Source organism: Neomonachus schauinslandi, chromosome 1, assembly GCF_002201575.2.
Source record: "Neomonachus schauinslandi chromosome 1, ASM220157v2, whole genome shotgun sequence".
Classification (NCBI taxonomy): domain Eukaryota; kingdom Metazoa; phylum Chordata; class Mammalia; order Carnivora; family Phocidae; genus Neomonachus; species Neomonachus schauinslandi.
The window spans coordinates 213,626,998-213,650,337 of record NC_058403.1 but is presented as its reverse complement, the minus strand read 5'-3'; the positions used below and the strand labels follow the sequence as shown (position 1 = coordinate 213,650,337).

Below are 23,340 nucleotides of genomic sequence, written 5' to 3'. Positions count from 1 at the left end.
TGACGAGGGCCTGGATCCTGCACCCAGCCAGGCTTCAAGCTTGGAGGGGCCCCATCTGGAAGCGGGGTGAAGAGGGCCAGTACCCATGAGACCGTCGGCCCCGCTGACGGGGGGCGTGTGGCTGGAGACCCCGCCATAGGCGGCCGTGGGGGCGGAGGAGAAGGTGGACACTGCCGGGAGCCCGCCGTTCACCTCTGTCCCGTGCAGCTGGTAGCCCTGTGGATGGGGATGGGGTCAGGGGGATCCGTTGTGGGCACTGCCCCCACGCCCGCCCCCACCCATCACGCGGGCCTACCATGCGCTCATGCTGGTGCAGGCTGCCAAACCCGCCGCCGCCGCCAGTCCCCACGGAGCTGCCACCACCGGGCGGGAGGGGCAGGGGCGACGAGCCCCCACCCAGCATGGGCCCGAAGCCTGCCTGGCCCGAGGTACTCCAGAGCTCGGCCGAAGGGTGCAGGCTGCCATCTGTGGAGGGGCAGATGGTGAGGGCGGGCTGCCGAGGGACCTGGAGCCCCAACCGTCTCAGGTGAGCCCCCACATACCTGCCATGTAGAACGGAGGGGGATAGGCGCTGCTGGGGGTCTTGGCAGATGGATAGGCGGTGGTGTCCCTGCCATAGTCCTCACCTGAGCTGGACGGGTACACCTGCAGATGGGCAGATGCGGTCAGGCAGGAGGGCTCAAGTGAGATGGGGAGGTCCCCGTCCCCAGGCTTGCCCTCCACCCACCACCCCATCGCTCTGTGCCGCTCTCAGCCTTCGCCTGGCCCAGCACTCAAGGCTCAAGTGGCATCCTTTCTCCTGGTCCTTCTCCACCCTCCACCTCCCTGTCCCGCCTCCCGCCCCCAGTTCCAGCCTCTGGTGCCAGAGACCTTTGCAGACTGGACCCCCTACCAAGAATGCTTTCCCCCTCCTTCATCCAGCCAACCCTTCATGACCCGTCAGAGCCCATCTGCGATGCCCCCAGCCCTTCCTCCTTCCTCGTTCCCTGTCCTGGAAGCCCCCAAGGCCCCAGCCCTGATCACAGAAGACGTGCGGGCTGCAGAGGCAGGGCCCTGGGGTAACAGCCCGCCCTCAAGGTGGCAGGAAGTTCTAGGATCATGGCAACTTTGATCGGCTGGTGCTCCCTGGAGCTGAGGCCGGGCCGGCAGGAAAGTGCCGGGATCAGCTGGCAATGCCCTGGCACAGACCAGAAGCGGGGGCGTGGCCGTGGCTCAGTGAGGCTCCGGGGTGCTCAGCTCTGATGTTCCAGGGGACCGGGGTGGGGACTCAGATGGGGAAGCAGGGGGTCGATGACCTCCCACACCAGATCTTCAAAGAGCCTGACCCGCACCTCCCAGCCGTAGAGCAGTGCTAGCCCTGACCCGGACCCTGGGGCCAGCGCAGGAGGCCAGGCGGAGAGGGCGGCCGCTGAGCCGGGGACCCCAGCAAATCGCCGGAGCGTGGCTTGGTGAGCCCCGCCCAGCCCAGCGCCATCTGCTGGGCCTGGCACCCTGTGAACCCGGACCCCAGGGCCCCCTCACACTGTTCCCAAGGTGCCTTGGCCACAAAGAACATCGGGCTCTCCTACAGGAGGGATCTGAGCCAGAGCCCGTGGGGACTGGCTGCGTCAGAGTGACAGCCTCAGGGCAGAAGTGCCCCCTCCCCCTGTCACACGCTGTGTAACCCCACGGAGAGGGCCCCCGAGCCTGGGCACTTGGCCTGTGGGACCCCACTCCATCCCACAACTCACCGAGGACGGGAGACCCGGCGGCACCTTCCGGACCTTCTTGGGCTGCGTGTCTGTGAGGAGCAAGACGAGTGAGCGAGCCGGGTCAGCCTGGCTCCCACCCCAGCCAGCCAGGGATGCGGGGAGAGGCGGTGGCGGCGAGAGCCCCCTGAGCTTTCCCGGTAGCGAAACGACTGAAATGCGGTCCCAGGCCCATCTGTACAGGTCTGGGGGTGTGTGCAACTGGGGTGGGGTCCGCAGCGGGGCGTCCCTCCCCACGCTCCCAGTCACGCCTCCCCGCCCTGGGTCCTGTGCTTGGCAGTCCCCCTCCTCGCTCAACTCAGGGACCCTAAATCTCGACCCGCCGGGCTTCTGTAGCCACTCAAGACGCGCGGCAAACGGGGACAGCCCGAGTCGCCAACACACGTGACCCAGCGGAGGTGGGCCGTGCAACACCCGCCTCCTGTTCTGGAGACCAGAGTCCTCGTGGACTCTCGAGCGCCCTGGTTCCCGCAGTTCTGCGTTCGGTGGCTAACGCTGCCATTTAAAACGCCCCCGCGCAGAGTCAGCGGTGCCGGCTGGTGCTCCCGAGTGTGACAAGGCTGTGACGGTCCAGTGGGGCAAACCCACGTCAGGTGGAAGTCACCACGCGGGAGCGCCGACAGCAGGCACCGAGCGAGGCGCGTCCGGCCCGCCTGTCGGCAGGGACGCCGCAGCCAGGGGCTCATGTGACCCCGACGTAGTGCTCCCGCCCGGCGCCGGGGGGGCAGCGACCTGCAGGACGCGGCACCGAGGAGGGCATCTGCTCCTTTCTCGGCGAACCGCCCGCCCCCCGGCAGCCTGCGCTCCGGCTGTCCACCCCTGCCCCGGGCCCCCCACTCACCCAGTCCGCTCTCCGCGGCTCTCCGCCGAGGGTGACCGGGGTAGGAGTAATACTGGGAGCCGCCCTTGGCGCCTGAAGGGGACAGTGGCCCGGGGCTGCCGAGGGCCAGCTCGCTGGGCAGGAAGCCAGCCTGGGGGACGAGAGGGGGAGATGGTCAGGAGGCCGAGGCTCGCACCCGGCCCAGCCCTGGCTCCCGGGCCAGTTCTGCCAGCAAACACGCTGGCATGAAGGCGGGGGCTGTTCAGACCCTCATGAGGGGCGACAGGGACCCTCAGCGGGAGCTCCCTGCCTGCCCTGCTCAGGACGTCCCTCTGATCTAAGATGCGACTGGCCCCAAGCCACACGGTTCTTCTCCTGAATAAAGACTGAGAAGCAAAACTGTTGCCAATAACCCTGCAGCCCCCACTCCAAGGAGGCTCAACATGCAAAACCCGCGTCTAGGTGTCAAAGAAACCTGCCAGGCTGACTCCATGCGTGCTCTTGTTTGTTTGTTTGTTTGTTTTAAGATAAATGGTTTAATTCTGCATATTTTAATTTGAAACAGGCTTTCTTCCCTCAAGAGCAGAAACAACCGGAATTCAAGCCAGTTCTGCAGCTCAAGTGAGTGGCAGCCCCATGCCTCAGCTTGCCCATCTGTAAAATGGGTATGGGCGTTGTGGAGACAAGAGGGGACACCCCGGGGGCTCTACTGTGGGTATGACACAGCGTGCAAACAGGTGGCACCTTCTGGGATGAGGCCTAGCTGCACTGAGGAGTCACAGGCAGGGGACCACGGTGGCTGGCCATTGTCCACCTGCCCCCACCCCCCGCATCAGCCTCTCGGCTGGGTCAGCTGTGCTGGGCACCTGTGGGGTGGGCTGCCTAGGAGGCCAGGGGACCCTAGGGCCAGCCTGGGGGTAGTGGGGGCAGGGCCTTCGAGCTACCAGGCTGGCCTCCGTGTCCCCATTTGCCACTCGGGGGTGGGCACGTGTCTCTCAGACCCCTCCAGCTGTGCATGGCAACCCCCAGCCTGGACCCCAGGTCTGGGAGCCATGGGGCGGGGGCTGTGGCCTCCCCAGCATTCCCCTTGCCCCGTCCACACCCAGCTGGTCTGGCCCAGGGCGCGGTCCTGCTGCAGGTGACCAGCACTCGGCTCAGCCAAGGAACCCTCTGCAGATCAGACGACAACCCCGGGGGAAAGGTGGTGGGGCAGACAAGTGACTGCAGCCCCCCAGCTATCCAGGATCAGCAGACCCAGGGCCCTGGCCTCAGACGCGGATCTCACCTGACTCAAGCCACCAACACCTGCATCTCTCCCGAAGCCGGCGTATGTGCTCCGCTCGCTGCCCTTGCCTGGAGGAGAAAAGACTTGCTAGGAGCTGACCCCGGGGGTGGCATGTCCCAACAGGCAGACCCAGCACCAGGCACACGCCTGCATACAGTGGGCGTGTCCTCTGTGCACAACACCCAGGGAACTTCGGTGGGATGCTGGTCTCCCCATCAGCCTGGGGGACAAGCAGGGGTCGGGACAGACACTGTCCCAAGATGACCTTCAGAGGATTCAGCACACCAGTGGCACCCCATTGCCCTCCCCTTCCTCCATTCACAGTCGTGAGGCATCAGCTCCCAGGGGGCTAGGTTCCAGGGACAGGCTGGGGGTCCTGTGCACCTGTGAGGTTCAGCACCCAGCCAGCCGTTAGCTCATCAACGAGCACGTGACGTCCCCGGGTGAGAAGGGGCCCTTCCCCTATGTGGGCAGGCAAGACCTGGTGCTGTTGGGACAGAGGCTGCCCAGCAGGACCAGTGCAGACGGACGCCTGGATCTAGCCTCCCCTGAAGCAGAGTCCCTGGCTCAATCAGGCTTCAGCCGGGTGCTGGTGTCCACTGAGGGTGAACCGTTACCAGCCTTGATGTGAAAAATGAATTCAGATGCTCGGACAATTAACTGGAATTACTCTCAAGCTAGAGAAAAAATCTCCCAGTTTCTTTAGCATAAAATTACAATTTTGGCCAAACTCTTGGAGCAGGTGCTGCTGAGGGTTGGGGGGGCAGGGCTCCAGAGGCTGTGCCCACAGTCCTGCCCCCATGGCCCCTCAGGGCAGGCGATGCTGGGCCCGTGGAAGGATCAGCAAACCAGGCCTGGAGGCCAGAGGCGGGGGGTGGGGTGTGGGGGGGGCTGCCCCGGTCCAGGGAGTAAACGTGGTGGGGGTGGGGAAGGGGGTGTGGAGCCTGCGCTTCCTTCCTCCCGGGGTCAGCATGTGAAGCAAGGCTTGCCCGCCCAGCCACAGCTCTGGGCTCGGCCCAGGAAGGTGGCTTCCCCTCCCAGACTCTCAGCTCCCCCTGCAAGAATGAGGTGTTGGAGTTCAGGCCCTGCATACAGCAAGCACCAAATAGGGGCTTCCTGAGACGCAGGATGAGGATGGCAAGGAGAGAAAATGGAGGTTCTGTGAGGGGACCCTGTGAGCACAGAGAAGGTGCCTAAATCCATGCCCCGGGGCCTGCACGTCAGGTGGGATGAGAGCTGGGGAGCCAGACCAGGCCGGGGGCCACAGCATGAAGCCCTGCGAGGCCTGCACTGTGCCCACCTCCCCGCCAGCTCGCCAGGCGGGCCTGGGTGCCACGTGGTGGGCCTGGGACCCAGCTGGGCTCTGGGCCCTGCTGACCAGGCCTGGCCGTGGGAAACTGCCCACATCAGGAAGACGCGGGAGGAAGGAACCGGCAGAAGTAACCGGAGTCCCTGCAGGTGCACAGGCCACCCCAGGCCACACGCAGGGCTGGCCTTTACCCTCCTGGTCTGGGAGATGGGCTCCCAAGCGGTCTCTGGACGCTGCCCTTCCCCCCTCCCTTCCCGGGCGCCATGCTTGCCTGTCCAGCTCCCACCGTGCACCCAGTCCCGGGGACCCTCACAGCCACCCATTCATGCGGGCCCTCATGGTCCCAGAGGCTGAGCCTCCGCCAGCTCCCATAAGCCAGGGAGCCCTGCACAGGTCCCTTCGTGCTCAGCCTCAGTGGGCCCGTCTGCAGGTGGGGGAGGCTGCGGGACCCCGGGAGCTGGGCAAGGCCTCATGACCCGCCACACGGAAAGTGCCGTGAGGGTCCCAGTCCTCCAGTCGGACACTGAGGCTCCACAAGGGACAGTCCTCACCTGGGTCCCAGTGGGAGGCACTAAGCCCAGACCTGCCCGAATCCTGACTTTCTCGGCCGGCCTCAGAAGGGCCCAGCCTGGCTCTGACCACCTCCTTGAGTTGCCGGGACTCCTGAGGCTGCTCTCCCGTGGGCAGCAGGCCACAGCCACCCACACCCTCTGCTCTGGGAGAATCCGCCGAAGCACAGCTGCCCTGAGCACACTGGCCGCACCCGGAGGATCACAGGGGAGCATGAGGGGAGGGGAGGGGACGGTGCCGCGCGGACACTCACCTCCAAGCCCCGGGCCCAGGAATGTGGATGAAGAGAGACTGCCGTGGGGCTCACTGAAGTGCGTGCCGTCACCATAGGTCTGTGGAGGCAGATGGCTATGAGGGGTGCTGGGGAGATGAGCTCCAGGAGGCAGGCGTGCCCGTAAGTGCCCGAGTCAGGGCCTGAATCCATGTCCCTGGGCCCATGGCCCCAGGAGACCAGCTTGGCCTCTGACTTCCCCCTGTGAGCCTCAGTTTCCCATACACTCCCCAACCCAGAGAAGGGAAACCCTGGTCTCGGGCCTCACAGAGACTCCTTACCCGGCTGGGGTCAAAGGAGGAGCTGTTCTGGTCGCTGGTGCCCCAGGAGCCCGAGCTGGGCCGGTCCTCCAGACCTGCAGGGCAACAGAACAGAGAGTTAGGGTCACCCTCACCGCCACCCTGCTCTGAAGCCCGCTGTGGCTTCCACCAGTTCAGGGAGAAGCCCTCCTTCAACTCAGCCGCTTTTCCGGGCCCTTCCTGACCCAGCCTGGCCCTGGAGCCTGTCTGGCCTTACCCAACCCTCGCTCTGCCCATATTTAAACTGCCAAGGGGGTGCCCGGCCGGCTTAGTTGGTGGACATACAACTCTTGACCTCAGGATTGAAAGTTTAAGCCCCACACTGGCTATAGATGTTACTTAAAAAATAAAACCTTTTTTTTTTTTTTCTCAAAGATTTTACTTATTTATTCACAAGAAACAGAGAGAAGCAGAGGAAGAAACAGGCTCCCCGTGGAGCAGGGAGCCCGATGCGGGACTCGATCCCAGGACCCTGAGATCATGACCTGAGCTGAAGGCAGACGCCCAACTGACTGAGCCACCCAGGTGCCCAAAAAATAAAATCTTAAAAAACAAGACAAACAACTGCGATTAGTAGGAAGCACTCCAGACACCCTTAAGGCTCGCAATTCAAAAAACAATTCTACCACTTGCCTCTGCCAGCAAACTCCTACCCATCCACCAAAGCCCCAGCCATGATGCCCACCCTGGGCAGAGCCCTCACTCTCAGAGCCTCCTCCCCCCACATCTAGTTTCTCCCTCCGGTCCAGCCCTGACCACGAGGGACTGGGGCATCTGAATCAGGCTCAGTCCCTCCTGACCCTGCAAGAAAGGTTCACGAGGGCACCGCGAAAGCTCTGATCTCGGGGAAGTGGGAGTCTCTCCCTTCCCATCACTGACAGATCGGGAGACGAAGCCACTCCTTTGTTGAAATAACAGCACGGCTACCACTGGCCCAGGCTGGCAGCCCCTTCGGATTGAATGGAGCCCCACTTATGAGAGGCCCACGGCATAGTGGGGGTTAACCAGCGTGGCAGAGGATCTGGGTCTGGAGCGGAGGGGCAGGGCAGGGCGGGACCCTTATCCCCCCCCGAACACCCCCAGGCACCCCCCCGGACCCCCCCCCCCCCCCCAAGGAGGCACACAGCCTTCCTGGGCCGGGGCTCTGACCCCATCCACCAGAGGCAGCAAGACCACGAGACCTGACAAACATACGCAGGGCAGGCCCTGAGCCGCCGGCCTGGCCCCAGTACCCCTGTCGTCAGTTTCCCTCCTCTGGAAACAGGAGGATGAACACACCCCACTCCGCAGGACCCAAGTCAGGCTGGAGGGACCTGTGCCCAGCCCCGCCGTGTGGGCCAGGCACAACCCCCCCGCAGCTGCCCTGTGACCCCACACAGCTGGACTTTGGGGAGACGGCAAGAACCCCAGCAAGAATCCTTCAGCCAGCCCACCTCCCCTCCCCCCGCTCATCTTTATCAGAAACTTCTTTCAAATTTCATCCTATTGCAATGCCTTTGTGTTAATCATCCCCCCAAACTGGTGTTTAATTGCTGCCTTATTTGTATAATTATGCATATTAATCCTTCAACCTAATGAATATGCATACACCACATTCAGATTTTATTTTCTAACCAAAAATTTCCACCGTAATTGCAGTGGGGGGCTGCCTTAGCCAGGGGTGGAGGGGCCGCACCCACAGGGGCTCCCGCCATTAGCCACCAGGTTTGGGGGATCCACACCGGGGAAGAGAGTGGCCGGTGAGGCAGGGGCGACCTTGGGTAAAGTACCAGCAGCCCAAGCCTCAGTTTCCCTCTACACCCACTTGCCTGCTACCCCTCTCCTTCTGGAGCAGCCCCCACCCCTGCAGCCACCCACAACACGCCCCTGGAGGTGCCAGGACCCCACCACGGTGAGCAGGGAGGCCACGTCCCAAGACGACAGACCACGTCTGAGGACAACTCCAACTGGGCGCCTGCAGCCCAGCCCCTGTGGAGCTGGCAGCATGAAGGGTACCCCGGGGCCCAGGGCCTCACACCCACAGGGACCCCACAAGCTCCTGGCAGAGGCAACCAGGTCTGGCTCTGCCCTTCCTGGAGAAAGCCCTCACCGGCCCCCAGCCTCCCCTCTCCTAGAAATGTCAAAACTAGGGACAGCCCCTCCCCCACCACTCCACTAACAGTTATTAACCCCCCCATTAATCCTACATTTTAGTAACCATTATGAATATTCATGATATTCCCGATCCACGTTCTAATAGCCTAAAGCCCTACTGTCAGAACGTAAACTTTTCACGTCTTCCTTCTTTAAGGCTGGAAGTTCCGAGCCCACGCGGCGGGAGGCTGCCCCAGGCAGCAGCGGGCCCGGGACAGGGAAGAGGGCAGAAGGAGCTCTGCCGGGCCCACAGGTCGGAGCTCCAGTACCAGCTGGAGCTGGGGGGAAGAAAGCCACCCACCTGCCCAGGTGGCCATGGGGATGGAGACCTGGGCTGCAGAGTGGGCGGCACCACTGGCCCTCAGCGAGACCTGGTGCCCGCCGAGCCCCCTCCCCCGTGGCCCTGGGGGCTGGGCTCGGAAAGGCCCCCAGCAGACACTGGCCCCTGTCGCGTGCTGGACTGCCCTGGGCCTGGGTTGGCAAACTGCAGCCCAGATACCAAGCCAGCCCCCCATCACCACCCCCACGCCTCCTGCTTTCTAAATCGAGTGTTATTGACGTGTGACCACGCCCATTTGTTCCTGCAGAGACAGAACAGAGTCGTCGCTGGCCCTTTGTGCAGAAGCTCAGCCAACCCCAGTAGGGAGGAAGATTCCCGAAGCCGGTTACTCTGTGGGACGAAGCCCCACCGACAGACGTGGGTACCAGGGCTGGGGTTACGGTGTGGGGCAGGCAAAACCCAGGTGGTCCCGAGCCCGGCTCTGTGAGTGCTCCCTCACCCAGGTGCCCAGGCTAGACCCCCAGAGCTGTCCGCTCTCCCTCCCTCCCCCTCCCTCCCTCCCGCTGCCCGCAGGTCAGAGCCTGCCTTCCCCGTCCCCCCGGCCCCCATCCCTGGGTCGTCCTGCAGCAGCGCACCCCCCCCCCCGCACCCTGCCATCCGGGGTCTCCTGCCCACCTCCAGGCCCAGGGAGCTTGATAGAGCTTTCTGAAGCAAAACCTGGCTCTGCCCCACCAGCAGCCACCGCAGCTCCCCGCGGCCCTCAGGGCAGAGACCAGATCCCTCTCCACCACCCTCCTTCCCCCAGCTCATCCCTCGCCAGCCCCAACCCATGAGCGGACCCTCACCTACACGCCCGCCCAAGTTCTGCCCTGCCGGTCCCCACAGCCGCAGATTCTTCGCCCTCCTTCAGGGAAGTCGCCTGGCCATCCCCTCCGAGCCTGGGGTCCTCTGTGTATTCCCAGCGTTGCCCACGCAGGGCTGGCCCCCTGCAAACAGCCTCAGCAACGTCCATGCCTCACTCCGTGGCTGCACCAGCCACTAATGAACCTGCATCCGAGAGCACTTGCACAGCATCCGCCCCGTCTGCCTGCCCTATCCTGGCCTCCAGTGGCTGCTTATCACCAACATGGCCAGCATGATGGCTGGAAGGAAGCTGCGTGACTTTTAATAAACGTAAACTCAGATGACTATATGTGGCTCGTGGCTGCAGTGATGGACAGTGCGGCCCCAGAACCCAACGACTGAAACAGTAACAGCAGCAAAACCACACTCAGGTGACGGTGACGGCATCTAAAACAATGTCTAAGAACTACCTGGAAGCGCTCACAGAATTGTTCTTCCTGCAATTTATCAGGTGGTGACGACACTAAGCCAGTCAGCTCTCCCTCTCACAATGAAATCCCCCCAAACTGCGGGGCTCATCGGGGAGCCCCGCCTAGATGCGGCCCCGGGGGGCTCACGGAGGAGCGAGATCCACACCAGTTTGGATTTCCTCGGTTGGGGCTGTGGGCTCCCACAGGGGAGGCCTCTCTTCCTGAGATTTTGGGGTTAACTTTTTTTTTTTAAGATTTATTTATTCGAGGGGAAAGGAAGAGAGAGAGAATATGGAGCAGATTCCATGGAACCTGACATGGGGCTCGATCCCACGACCCTGAGATCATGACCTGAGCCCAAACCAAGAGTCAGACGCTCAACTGACTGAGCCACCCAGGTGCCCCGGGGGGTCAACTTTTAAATTCCTGTATCATTTCAAAACTGGGGCGGGGGGACCTGCAAGGGGCATGCAGGCCTGAACCCAGGCTCACTCAGCCTCCATATTCCCACCCCTCTGCTTTATCCTCTGCCTTCTGTTCACACCCAAGAATGCTTCCTTTTCTGGTCTGCATAACTTCAAATTTAGTAAGTTCCCAGGGTTGGCCAGGGCCAGAACAGCCCCCTCCCCACCCTGTTCTGAAAAGGATCAGAAGTGGGTTAGAGAATGTGGCCGGCAGGATGTGAGACCAGCAGCACGCAAGCTAGATGCAGGTGACGGACAGGCCTGGAGCCCTCGCTACATCCGCCCAAGTGTGGGGGCAGGAAAGCAGGGGTCCCCGCATGACCTGAGCGCAAGCAGACTGGAGACAGAAGAGGAAGTGAGTAGAGGCCACACCCCACCCTTTCTAAGAGCAGGAGGACCCCCAAACCTGGGACTTTGCTCCTACGCAACAACCCTGGGGCTTCCCTGGTGGCAGAGCCAGCCTCGTGTACGGTGGGTCCCACAAACACATGGTAATTCAGAGAAACGGGGCCCACCCAGCTACAGAAGCTGCCCCCCCCCCCCGCAAATTTCAGGAAGACCCTTGTCCTGCTTCAGGCTCAAGGGGACCCGTGTGGTAGCTGAGTGTGGGGATGGGAGAACCTGCCCCCCAGTATGAGCTCAGAAGCCAACCTGGGGTCTCTCTGCAAGAACAGACAGAAGACAGAAACACACGTGGGACGCCAAAGATGAACTGGGATTCCGGACTTAAGATTTATCCCAGCAAAAGACCATCTGAGGCAGCAACCACCAAGCACCCTCAAGGTATTAAGGAGCCTGGGGGCTTCTGAAGTAGAAGAGATTTCAGACAGAAAAGGCGAGAAAGCAGGAAAAAACAAGCAGAGCGGCAACCCCACAAATCCACAGGAGACTTTGAAGGGCAGCAACCATGTGGGAAGGGCGCTCCGGGCCACCCCACGTGGTGGAGACGGACAGCGCTCCGCGACGACCAGGACAACGCACAGCGAGACCCAGCCTGAAACCACACCCTGCATGTAACTGACGGCGCTCGTCTGAGCTGCGGACCCGTACAGCCCTCTGGCAACCTGAGAAAAATGAACGAAAACGCAAAGAAGGGGATGAGGGAGGCGCACACACGTGCGCCTGACGTCCAGGATGGACGAGGGTGCACGGCTCAGCTCGGCCGGAGCGCGAGAAGGGAGCTGGGTGGGCCGGGAGACCTCCCAAAGGCCGTGCCGTGGGGGGCACTGCCCACGCCGGCTTGCTGGAGGGTCGCTGTGGACCGCCGGGCGTGGGTGGCCGCTGAGACCACCACGCAGAGACCGGGAGAGCACTCGGGTCGGCGAGCTGCGCCCGCCAAAACCTTCCAGCAGCCGTGGGGAGAGGTGAGGTCACCTGCTCAGGGCCCCTCAGGAACCACTGGGCCCAGATTCTCACGAAGAGAAACCATGTTTTCTACGAGGGGCGACCACTTAATGCCAGTCAGCAGGGTGGCGGAGAGGCTCATCCCTGTGCTTCCCTGCAGGAAAGGGACGTCTGGTTTCCCCCGGGGTTGGAAAAGCCAGGAACGGGAGGCTCCCACACGTCATTCAAACCACGAAGTCAGCAGCCAGCCCCTCGCACTCTGCGAGCCTGGCACTGGCAGAACATAGCTCCGGCTGAGCTTGGGAGGCTACGCACCAGCCGCCGGGCAGATGCACCACGCGACCCAGCGAGGAGCAGCTGGAAGGCCCGCATCCAAGTCCCAGCCCGAGGGGCGAGCCTTCACCGAGGACGGGCTGGACCGAGAGAGACAACCCCACCGACCTGAGCCCCGGGAGCCCCAGAACCCACTGTCCTCCTGCCATGCACGAGCCCTGGGGGGCACACGCAGAGACCCACAGACATGCCCGTGGAGAAAGGGGCGCTGCTCTTGGTCCCTGACACGGAACACACTAAAATGGGAATACGGTCGTGCAGCAGACACAGACCCCACGGCCCCACGCCCCGCTGCACCTCAAGGACACGTGCGTGGCGGCAGAGCGGGCCCTGCCATGGCGAGGGCGGGAGGCTCTGGGTCTTCCCAACGGGGCCAGGGCTCCAGCCGCACCCGGACTCTGTACCGGGGACCTCGATATGAGACGGGGGACAGACGCTCGCCCCCAGCCTGGAAATCAGAACTCTCCAAAGGAACTTGACTCAACAGGAACATTTTTTAAAAGAAAGTACCAAATATCTCTAAAAAATAATAGAAGTCCGTGTAACTATGGCAACCGGACCCCGCAGAATGCAACCCCAACAGAAAAGTGTGACCAGCGACACCAGGCCCCAAATGGGAGGTCGATGAGCGCGCCGGCCTGCAGTCCGAAGTCAAACACAAGCCAACCAGCCACAGGTCTGAGAGAAGTCGGGGAGAGAAGAGCAGTGCGACGGAGAATGTCAGTTTGACAGTGACGCCTGTTCCTCGGAAGAAAAATCAGTAAGAGATCAGAGGCAGCTGAATCAAGGACAAAGAACTGAAAGAAAACGCCACTAGACTCCGAACCGAGGCGTGGACTCTGCGTCCTGACAAACGGGGACAGGCGCGACTCTGGAAGCTGCTGAAGGCCACGCCAGCCACGTTACCCTGTGTCCCAAGTGAGGGTTTTCCCCTCAGACAACCCCGGAGCTGACAAGAGGCACCAACAAAATCTCAACAGGAATCACTGCAGGAAAAAGGGGCTCGAATGCAAACAGGGAGGTGGGCCGGTTCCCCCAGCACCAGGGATGGGTCTCACTCAGAGTATCGCTGACAGAAGCCCCTGCCCACGCGACTAAGGACCGTGGGCAAAGCGCTGGGCCGGAGCGGACCAATCTGCCTGGCGGCTGATGCGGGGCACAGACCGCACCTGGGGACAGTACCAGGATGTGGAGAAGGAAAGTCAAGACCACACTCACTGTTGACGTCACGTGGGACCAGAGGAAAGCGCCCCAAGTGTGATAAACACACACCTACGGGAGGATGGACCTCCAGGCGACCACCCGCATCAGGCCCAGTCCTGCTGACGAGCCCGACAAGCCCAGGAGCACACGCCTGCGTTTCTAGAAACGCCGGCCACTGCAAAAAGGCACACGGCGTCTGCACTGGGATGCGGCAGGTGAGGGGCCCGAGGATGGCTGGACTGGTCAGCCAGAAAACCAAACCAAGAGAAGAGCACCAACAGGCACGTCAGGAGGCAAGCAGGACGAACAAGGTCCCCAAACCATGGCATGGAAACTTCTAGAATACCTAGACCACCCTCACCGGAGAAGGCGGGACAGAACAAAACAGAACCGTAGAAGAGCCAAGTGTCCCAGACGTCAGTTTCTGAAGTTTCTCCTCAAAGCTGTACAGGTCGAGAGAGAGAAGCCGAACAGACGGGGGGGAAACCGGGTTCTGACCTCAGGAAAGTGCGATGTAGACGGATGGTTCCTTCCCAAAGTCAGCTATGAAGTCGATGCTCTAACACATCCCAATAGGGCTTCCCTTCGGGGCAGGGCCGTGGTGTGAGCCTCCCCAAGATCAGGACACAGAACCGCGTCGTCTCAATGTGTGTGGGGGGCCCTGCAAAAGCACAGTGGGGGCAAGACCGGGACACACCGCAAAGCGCTGGCAACTACCACCAGGAGCACTGAGGCAGGAAGAGACGGAAAGATGAGAGAACACAGAAGTTCACGGCCACCTGGCACCCAAGGAAGCGCCCTCCAAACCGACGCCAAGGCGCATCCCAGGCGCGACTCCCAGGCACGACTCAGCTGCTCTCCGGTTCCCTAGCGCGGACACACTCCTTCCCGGAGCTACCTGTCCTGGCACGCACGATCCTCCCCCAAGCACAGCTCCACGCACAGCTCGGCCCACACCTCTCGGCTCCAACGGTCTCGGTCCCCTCCGCCGGGCTGCATTAATGCTTTAACCCAAGAGGTGCATAAACAGAATGCTGACATTTCCAGATAGTCAGGCTTTTTATTTCGTTCTACTCTTTGCTCCTTCCTAGTTTTACTGCACTTTTCTCATAGGACACAGCTTATACTTGAGTCTTTTTCTTCTCTTACGTTAGAAGTTTTCACTGTGACCAGCATGCAGTCCGTCTTCAGAAAGGGGGTGTGGCCTCTCACGGACACGAGCTTCTACGGAGGACAGGCACCCCCCAGAATCACCCGGAAGCTATTACAGGCCCCCTCCCAGCCTTTCCAACAGAGCTCAGGTGTAGTCCCACGGGTGAGCCCAACGTGTGCACTAGGCTGGGAACGGCTGTCAGCCCGTGACCACTTCACGGTCAAGATTCTCTACCTCCTGCTTCTTTCTCGTGGCTCTGCTCGGCCAAGAACCACCAACCTACGCTCCTCTGCCCTCCTGCATCTTTTCCCATACCCTCCTCACTCCTCAGCCTGATGCAGCAAGAAGCAAGGGCTTTCGAGACCCCCACATCTGCACTGCTGAATGAACGGTGTCATCTGATTCCTAAGGATTTCTCAGAAATGGCACCAAGACTAGAACGCCATGAATGGAAAGATCTGACAACATACAAATCTAATCTGTAAAACACTGAGACCGATTAAAAAATATTGTTAACAAGTTACAAAGTTAGCAAATAAACTGCAACATAGCTCACAAAAGACTAACGTCCTTCCTACGCAAAGAGTTCTTACAAGTCAGTAAGAGCACTAGAGGATAGGGATAAAGAACACCACAGGAAAGCAGCACCAAGGAGTTACTTGGGACGGTTACTAAACTCACCATAAGTGCAACGAGAACGATGATCTTGCTTATTTCACCAACCCGTGGGGACTAAGGACTCAAATGATCCAGGCTTGGTGCCTGGAATACAGCGCTCAACAAATATTGAAGCAAATCGTGGTTGATAAGCATTAGTCCTGCCATTGTTAAAAGCTCATTGGGAGGGGCGCCTGGGTGGCTCAGTCGGTTAAGCGACTGCCTTTGGCTCAGGTCATGATCCTGGAGTCCCGGGACCAAGTCCCGCATCGGGCTCCCTGCTCGGCGGGGAGTCTGCTTCTCCCTCTGACTCTCTTCCCTCTCATGCGGTCTCTTATTCTTGCTCTCAAATAAATAAAATCTTTAAAAAAATAAAAATAAAAGCTCATTGGGCAGCAAAGAAAAACTACCGATATGGCTTATACAGCCAACAACCTGGACAGCTGTCCAGGGAATTCCGCTCAGTGAGAAAAGCCAATCTCAGAAGGTCACACAATCTCACATGGTTCCACGTACTCTTGACACTCTCAACATGACAAAGCCAGAGCTGGAGAATGGTCTGCGGCCGCCAGGGGTGAAGGGAGTCGGGTGGGTATGACTACGAAGTAGCGGGCAGCGCTAACAGCTCTGCGTCTGGACTGTGGCGGTGGGCTAATGGCGCTCCACGCAGCCTAGAAGTGTGCAGACACCCGCCCACCCCCGCACTCACACTGATCACGCCTGGGTGGTACCAAGGTCGGCTCCCATGCTACGGTCCTGCAGTTCTAACTGCCTGTCTGTCTATAATGATTCCAAAGAAACTGATCAACTCCAAAGAGGGGCGGGGGCTCAAGACAGTAATGGAAAACTCATCAAAAAAGAACTCGTGGCCGATGAGCTTCTGAAAAGGTGACCACGCATCACGAGTGTCATCAATGCCCCCTGGAATGGCATATTCCTTGTCACCCATGAAGTGGGAGGGCAAGTTTGAAGACCTGTGCTGGAGAAGGGGCCGGGCCGGAGGGGCACGCTCGTGGGCAGTCCACCTCCACGGGACCCCTGCCCCGGCCGGTGCTGGCACGGTCTTCGACAGCCCCCGAGTGTAGGAGTGTCACCCTAAGCACGTGTTCCGTTCACAATTTTGCTAACGAGAAAGCTGCCCAGAAACGATAAACAGGTGTCCTTTGCCCCGTCCGTACGCTCTTCCTGGTGTCCAGGGCGGCCTCGGACCCTGCGGTTTCCAGCAGATGATGCGCTGTCACGCGGCTCTGTGCCTCATGGTCTCCCAAGAGAGAGGGGATGGGGATGCGTTCTCCTCTTGAGGGTTCTCCGATCCAGATACGAACCAGAAGACCTCCCCTCCCCCTCAAGTGGTTCACGTCCCTCTGCCACCACTTCTCAAGCAGCCCTTCCACGCACTGACCTTCAGAGCCGCCGCCCACTTGCTAACAGAACGGACCCAAGGGCACAGGCTGACTTAGGTGACGTGAAGGTCCACCAGACCAGGATGCACGAGGCGGACCGGCCCCGAGGTGGCGCGAGACTGGCGGGGCCCACGAGCATCTGGGAGCCCCTGGCAAGCACGCACGACCCGCTGAAGGAGGGTGAGCTGCCTCGCTCTGACGGGGGCGGACCTTCCCCGGGCCCACCTGCCAACAGACCAGCAACCTGCCCCCTTCCCAGTGTCTCCAGCCCCACCAGGAAGAAGATGGAAAAGTGAGCTCAGAGCAGGGAGAACCCTGGGGTTCTGGCCAAGCCCAGGTCCTGAGGCTCCCAGGTCTGAAGGCAGGGCCAGGAGGGCTGCACCGAGACATGCCCACACCTCCAGTTTACAAAGCACTCACACCCCCGGACTCGCTGAATCACCTGGCCGCTGGCACACGCCCTTTTACAAATGAAGAAGCTGAGGCTCACGGTCACGCCACCTGATGCAGGCGGCACAGAGTCTCGTGCCTGGAGTGGCAGCGAGGACGGGCCCTTTTGCTCCTGTCTTAGGGTTCCCGGTCCCACGTCCCCAGCCACACCAGGCTCAAGCTGGTGGTAACGGCTTGAACTGAACTGGGTGAGGGGCCCCTGGCTGCATACCCAGGACGGGGGTCTCCCAGGCTGGAACAACCACACCCTGTCCCCATCCGAAGTGGTCAGGGCAGGGCCAGAAGTGGGCAGCTTGGAGGGGCACCTCCCCTAGGAGCTGCGGCTTCGATGACTCGGGGCTGCTGGTCCCACGTGGACACCGGAAGAGGGAAAACAGCCTGGGGCAGAGGCCCAACGGGAGACAAGGGCACGCCTCTGCCATCTCCACCAAGGAGACCCCCAGAACCTGACCCTCTGCCCAAGCCAGAGAAAGGGTAGCACGCCAGGTCCTGGGAAGTACTTCTAGAGGGAGGGAGCGAGATGGCCTGTGGGGATTTCCACAGCTCAGAGAGGACTCTGTCCAGCCCTGCAGCCACTTCCTCAGGCAGAGGGGAAGGCCAGCACGGTGGGGGGGGGGGACATGACAAAATGTCCCTCTCCTCGTGGAGGGTGCCTGAACACAACACACCCCTGAAAACCTCTCCTCCTCCAGCCAGAACACACTGGATACCCCTATGGAATTCACAGACAACTCCAAGAAAGAACCTTCCACCCCAAATCCCAGAGTCACAGAAGGACGCACACCCGATCCTGAGACCCTGGAAAGACGCCAAAATCCAAAGAGTGGCAGAAGATCCTGGTCTCCCTGAGGGGCTCCCCCAAATCCCACCAACAACCAGGCTGGACTCTCCCATGTACACAAGGCACCGCTCTCTGCCCACAGCCGTCCAGGGCTCCCACCTCCCTGGAGTAAAAGCCCAAGTCCTCCCGAGACCCCAAGGCCCTGCAGGACCTTCCTCATTCCTCCCTGCACTCCCCTCCCCCCTCTGGCTCAGTCTGCTTCAGGCACACTGCTCATCCTTGCTCTTACCTCTAACACACCAGGCCTGGTCCTGCCCCAGGACCTTTGCACCGGCTGTGCCCCTCACTCTGAACCCCCCTCAGGTCTCTGCTCAAACAGGACCTCCTTGAAGACCGTCCCTGACCACCTCAGCTTTGTGACCACCTCCTCCTTACTGCTCTGCTGCCTAACCCCTGTGGCATGTGCCTTCAGCAGGAGAGAAAGGTCTGTCCTCCTCCTGCCATGTCGTGGGCCCTCAGTGCCTGGTAGGGCGACCGACTCATCCAGGTTTGCTGAGGACACTTCTAGTTTCATTGTTCAAAATCCCAGATCCCGGGAACACCCCTGTGTCCTCAGCAGGATGGTCAGCCACCCCAGTGCTGGGTCCCATACACGGTACTCCCATAACGTGTATTTGAAAAAACAGCCAAGAGCCGGGCCCCTCCCCGGACTCATAACGTGGGCAAGACTTATGAGGGCTGATTCCAGCAACTCCTGGGCTTCCGCCTCCCCCTTAAACTGGAGACCCAGGCCCCACAGGGGCCATGGGGACCCAGGAGGCTCAAGTCCCCACCTCACATGTGCCCCTCAGCCCCTATCCCACTCAGCTGGGTACCGCCCCCAAGCACGTCCTCCTTCGATGTCCCGAGTGGCCCCGGCACCGTGCCCCGCCCGGTGCTCCCAGCCCACCCGCTGCCCCAAGCCACAGAGTCCTACCTGAGCCTCCAAACCGGGCACCAGCCAGGGAGGTGGGCCGGCCCTTGCCGTTGGCTGCGGGCAGGGGGAACATCTGTGGGAAGAGACAGAGAGGGGAGTGCGGGGGCCAGGACCCAGCTGTGCCTGGGGGTCCGTCTTGCTGCCAGTAACAGCACATCTGGTGGAATTTGGACACTTGCTGGGAGGACGGCCGGCCGGCTCCGTCGGTGCAGCAGGCAACTCTTGATCTTGGTGTCGTGAGTTCTAGCCCCACGCTGGGTGAGTGTAGAACTTACTCAAATAATATTAAAAAATGAAAACTCTGCTGTTTGCAGCTGGAGTAACTGATTTCAGGACTGGAAACCCTTTACTTGCTCTCAGAAGCAATACAAAGTTTTCCTCAAGCTTCATCTTTAAACAGTTAAAGTATCGCTCCCAGCCCAGCAGCGAGGGTGAGCTGCGCACAGGCCCTTCCCCAGGCCAGAATCCCCTCCCGTCCTGCACGCCCCTGACCCTGAGCGGCAGGCATGTGGGGAGGACAGCTCCGCCCAGTCACTGGGATGGGAGGAGGCTGACCTGGGTCAAGTGTCCCCCACGTGCCAGGTTCTGTGTTCACTGGCTGCCTGGGGCCCTCATCACATCTGCCCCTCAGGAGAAGCTGAGGCCCAGAACGCCAGGAAGCTGGAGGGACCTGGGAAAGGATGTGCCCACCCCCCAACAGGTGACTTGGTGATTCTCCTGGGCACCGTGTGGAAAGGCTGCCTCTTCCCCACCCCCCCCACCCCCCCCCCTCGGTTTACCCAAACCCACCGTGTTAAGTCCCTCAGGATTAAACAGCTTAGGAGCATTAGCCAAGAAAACCCAACATCAACAAACCTTTTTGCCACACAAAACAAAACACGTCCATGCCCTAGACTCCATCTAGGGCCCAAGTGATTAAAGGTGGCCGGAATCAGGGCCAGGGGCTCACTGGGGAGCTGCTGACCCCCCCAGCCCCCTACCTACCCCGCTCAGCCAGGAGGTGAGGGCACAGTGCCTGTGGGCAGGACTCTCAGGGCAGCGTCACAAGCCCTGTCCCCACTCCCCGTTCCACAGGAGAGAAACAGAGGCCATGTGCTCAGCTGGCCCTGGCGGGCAGGGCAGCAGGAGCTCATGGGAGGCGTGGAGCCTGGCGGGAAGCAGGTTCTCGCTGGGTCTGCAACCCCCTCCGGGGGCGTGGCTGTGCTCATTCAACTGGCCCAGCCTCCCCAGGGCCCTATTTCCCACATAGGCTCCTGCCCCACTGGGGAAACTGAGGCCTGCATTGAGGGAGGTGTTAGCTGAACCACAGTCAGAACCAACTGGACCCTAGGCCTGGGGGTCAGCAGCCAAGCCCCGGGGGGGGGGGGCCCATTCCAAGTCTTTGTTTTGTCCCCTAGGGTACCAGGGGCTGCGCTGACGTGGCGTCTGCCACAGGGGCTCTGGGCCCTGTCAGCCCTGACACTGCCCCCCCCCTTACCCTGCAGCCTCAGTCTTCTGTGAAATGGGCCCACGGCCCTGACCACACGGGACACTGAAAGCCAAGCACGCAGGCGTCCCCCACTGCTCAGAGCCCACGTGCCTTCATGCCCTGACGAGCTTCCTTTCTAACTGTGGAGACTCAGGGCCTAGCAGGGACAGCGGCTGATGCCACGGCTTAGCTGTTTCTTCGTGTCGCTCTGACAATCACCTCTTCTGCTGCACAAGAACTTGGACCCGCAAACACTTCCCTTCCAAACCTTTCCTCAGTCTAAGACCAAATGAATTTAAAACATAAATCCACTTGGTTTCTCTGGGGTAGGCGGGAGGGAGCACCTACAAGGAGACCAAGAAGTGACGGAGAAGGAGGCGGGGGCTGTCTGTGCCCAGTGACCTGACCAGGCCTCTCTCCTTGTGACAACAAGCACGGGAAGTGGAAATCCAGCTCCAGGTTCACCCCGAGGGAAGACACAGGGCACTTTACCCCTCGGCCTCAATTTCCTCATCTGTGAAATGGGTCACTGTTTCGGAACTGGGGTGGAGGAGACGTTAGGACCCACCAGACAGAAGGGGCGGGGGAACGAGGGGTTCAAGGCTCTCGGATAGAAGAGGCGAAGGGGCCAGGTCTGACCCTGTGCCCACCACCCACCCCCACCCCAGTCTGTTCCAGCTCAATAGTCTGTGACCTGTCAGTTTAACAAAAAAACAACTGAACTGCCTCTGGGTTACTCAGCCGGGGAAGCAAAAATAAAATGGGGCTTAAAAATGGCTCAAAAATACCACTATGGCCCTTCCGGAGCCAGAGCCCTCTGTCCCGTGGGCTGTGTTTTTCCACAGGATGGCTGGTGTCGTTTCGGTTTGGGGACTTTTGTTTTCGACAGGCCTCAGTGGCCTGGGCCTCGTCCTGGTGGAGGGTGAAATTCAGACTGAAAGTACCCTCCCCCAACCCGTTTCAAATCAAAATAGTGCTTCCTGGCGCAGGAGTGGGAGCAGGACTCAGGGAAGTGTCCACGGGCAGGCTGCAGAGGTTCAGAGGACACCCGGACCACCTGACACTGGTGACAGATGGCCCACTGCACAGATGAGCACACTGAGGCCGCCACTCCCGGCACCCAAGGGCCCAGCTGAGCTGTGGGATGCCGGGGAGCCAGCACCCTCCCGGGAGCTCTGTCGGGCCAGGCGGTGCCGCCTGGGCCTGCCTCGTCGCCACCACGGAATGATGGTAGTCACGGGAGTGACAGTCGCAGCTACCACCAGGTCAGAGTGTTTCTTCCAGGCTGTGCTGCCCAGAGATTCCCACACTCTCCAGATCTCCTACGGCCACCTGCCCCGGCGCCCCGCTCCTGACCACCCGTCACGCTGGCCCCCATGTGGCTGAGTAACGAGGAGATAGACTTCACCAACTGTGCTTCTCTGCCTCACTCAGGTCCCACGCCAGTCATCTTGGCGCTGGGTGCCTTTTTTCTTCCTTCTTTTGTACCCACACGGCAATAATAACCCTGATCACACCCATTTTCCAGGTCAGGAGGCCAAGGCCACTGCTGGCCCATAGCCCATGCACCCCACCACACCCCAAATCCTCCAGCCCCCCTCCCACCAGGGAACCCTCCACCCAGCCAAGTTTGAGGTCTGGCTCTTGGCTGTTGGGGTATTTCTGGCAGATGCTTCTGTCCCAGGAAGCTTGGGGGAACAGGCCCACACAGAGGCAGGGCGGGAGCCCGGGAAGGCGGGGCCCTGGCTTACCATGCTGAAGTCCAGGAGATCACTGAGCTCCTTGTCTGTGCCCACAGGCGCCATCCTCTGTGGCTGGTTCATTCTCCAGGGCCCAGGGTGGGCACCTCAGGCCTAGAGACGGCCCTACAGAGGAGGGAACAGACACACGGAAACAAGAAAAGCAAAGAAGAGGTCTGAGTGACCGTGGCAAAGGTGGACAGATGGGGAGTGGGAGAGCTGTTTTAAAAAGCCCTTCTAACGGCCCTGAGGGCTTGGGTCTTCCCAGAATGAGCCCCTTCGTGACCCTGGGGCTGGGGGCAGGGCAGCCAGGACTCCCTGGTTTGGGCCCCTGGAGACCTCTCCCCAGAGCCCTCAGGGAGTTTGAACAATGGTGGGGAGTCCGCAAATGCACATTCCCTAAACTCCCTCCAAGACCACCAGGGAATCAGATTGCAAATTTTAAACTGCAGGCAGGGTGGGAGTGGTCCCATCACCAATCCGCCAGAACCCGCCCCTCTCCCCCTCCCATCTCTCCTTTCCAACCCCCCCCCCCAGGCTTGCCACCGCCAGGGAAGGGGGAGGGCAGCCCAGGCCCCATCCCAAGGGAAATTTTGTGACCCCCACCCCCCAACAGCTGTCACAGCGTGTTGTAAACCAGGTCGCCCCCAAATTCAAAGCTAAAAACAATCTTCAATAAAAAGGCACAACCGCCTTCCTGATTCCCGACTGAAAATGGGGAGGGTGCCCGGTGCGGGGACCTACCTACAAAACTCCCCTCCACCCTTAACCTCCTCCCCCCACAAAAAAACCAACTGAACTCAGAGCAGAAGAAGAAAAAAAAACCACCACCACCACCACCCTAGGTTGTTTTATTGTCACGATGTATCCGGGAATTATTTCTAAGCAACTTTGAAAACATCCCTTGCCTCCCGCTCCGGGGGGGGGGGGTCCCCAAAGCAGGGTCCCCCCCGCCCAGCCCCCGGGGCCCCCATTCCAAGGGCGGGGGGGGAGGCCCACCTGCCTGTCCCCCATTCCCCCCCACCCCCCAGGAGAGGAAGCGGAGGGGAGCGCGCAGCCCCTCCGGCTTCGGGCCCGCGCTTCCCGGGCGGCAGCGGGGCGGAGGGGGTTCCAGGGTCGAGGGAGACCCCGCTTCGGGAGCGGAGAAACCCCCGCTTTGTTTGCCACCTCGGGACGAGGTGTGAAACGGCTGCCCCAGCGCCCCCTCCCCCGCCAGGTCTTTTCTTCCTCGGAGGGCGTGTGAAACTGACTTTGTTGAGGAGCACGAAACCGCACTTTTTTGTGGGGTGGTTGAAACCGATTTCAAGGCAGACCGGGGGGGGCTGGAAACTTATGGGGTGT

At 60.9% G+C, this 23,340-nt stretch overlaps 1 protein-coding gene across 4 annotated transcripts in view; it reads right to left on the bottom strand.

Annotated features, from left to right (window-relative positions):
• The window catches only part of TCF3 (transcription factor 3), a 31,093-nt gene extending 8,975 nt beyond the window's left edge, over window positions 1-22,118 (bottom strand). For all 4 annotated transcript variants that reach the window (XM_021705060.2, XM_021705062.2, XM_021705061.2 and 1 more), the window contains exons 1-10: window positions 22,012-22,118; window positions 18,793-18,865; window positions 6,285-6,358; window positions 5,986-6,064; window positions 3,854-3,921; window positions 2,590-2,719; window positions 1,731-1,780; window positions 543-645; window positions 296-465; window positions 84-216 (exon numbers count right to left, since the gene is read on the bottom strand). In XM_021705060.2, the coding sequence (XP_021560735.1) occupies window positions 84-216; window positions 296-465; window positions 543-645; window positions 1,731-1,780; window positions 2,590-2,719; window positions 3,854-3,921; window positions 5,986-6,064; window positions 6,285-6,358; window positions 18,793-18,865; window positions 22,012-22,083 (952 nt within the window). In that variant the 5' untranslated portion in view covers window positions 22,084-22,118. The remainder of the gene's footprint in view (window positions 1-83; window positions 217-295; window positions 466-542; window positions 646-1,730; window positions 1,781-2,589; window positions 2,720-3,853; window positions 3,922-5,985; window positions 6,065-6,284; window positions 6,359-18,792; window positions 18,866-22,011) is intronic.
• Between the last annotated feature and the right edge of the window lie 1,222 nt (window positions 22,119-23,340).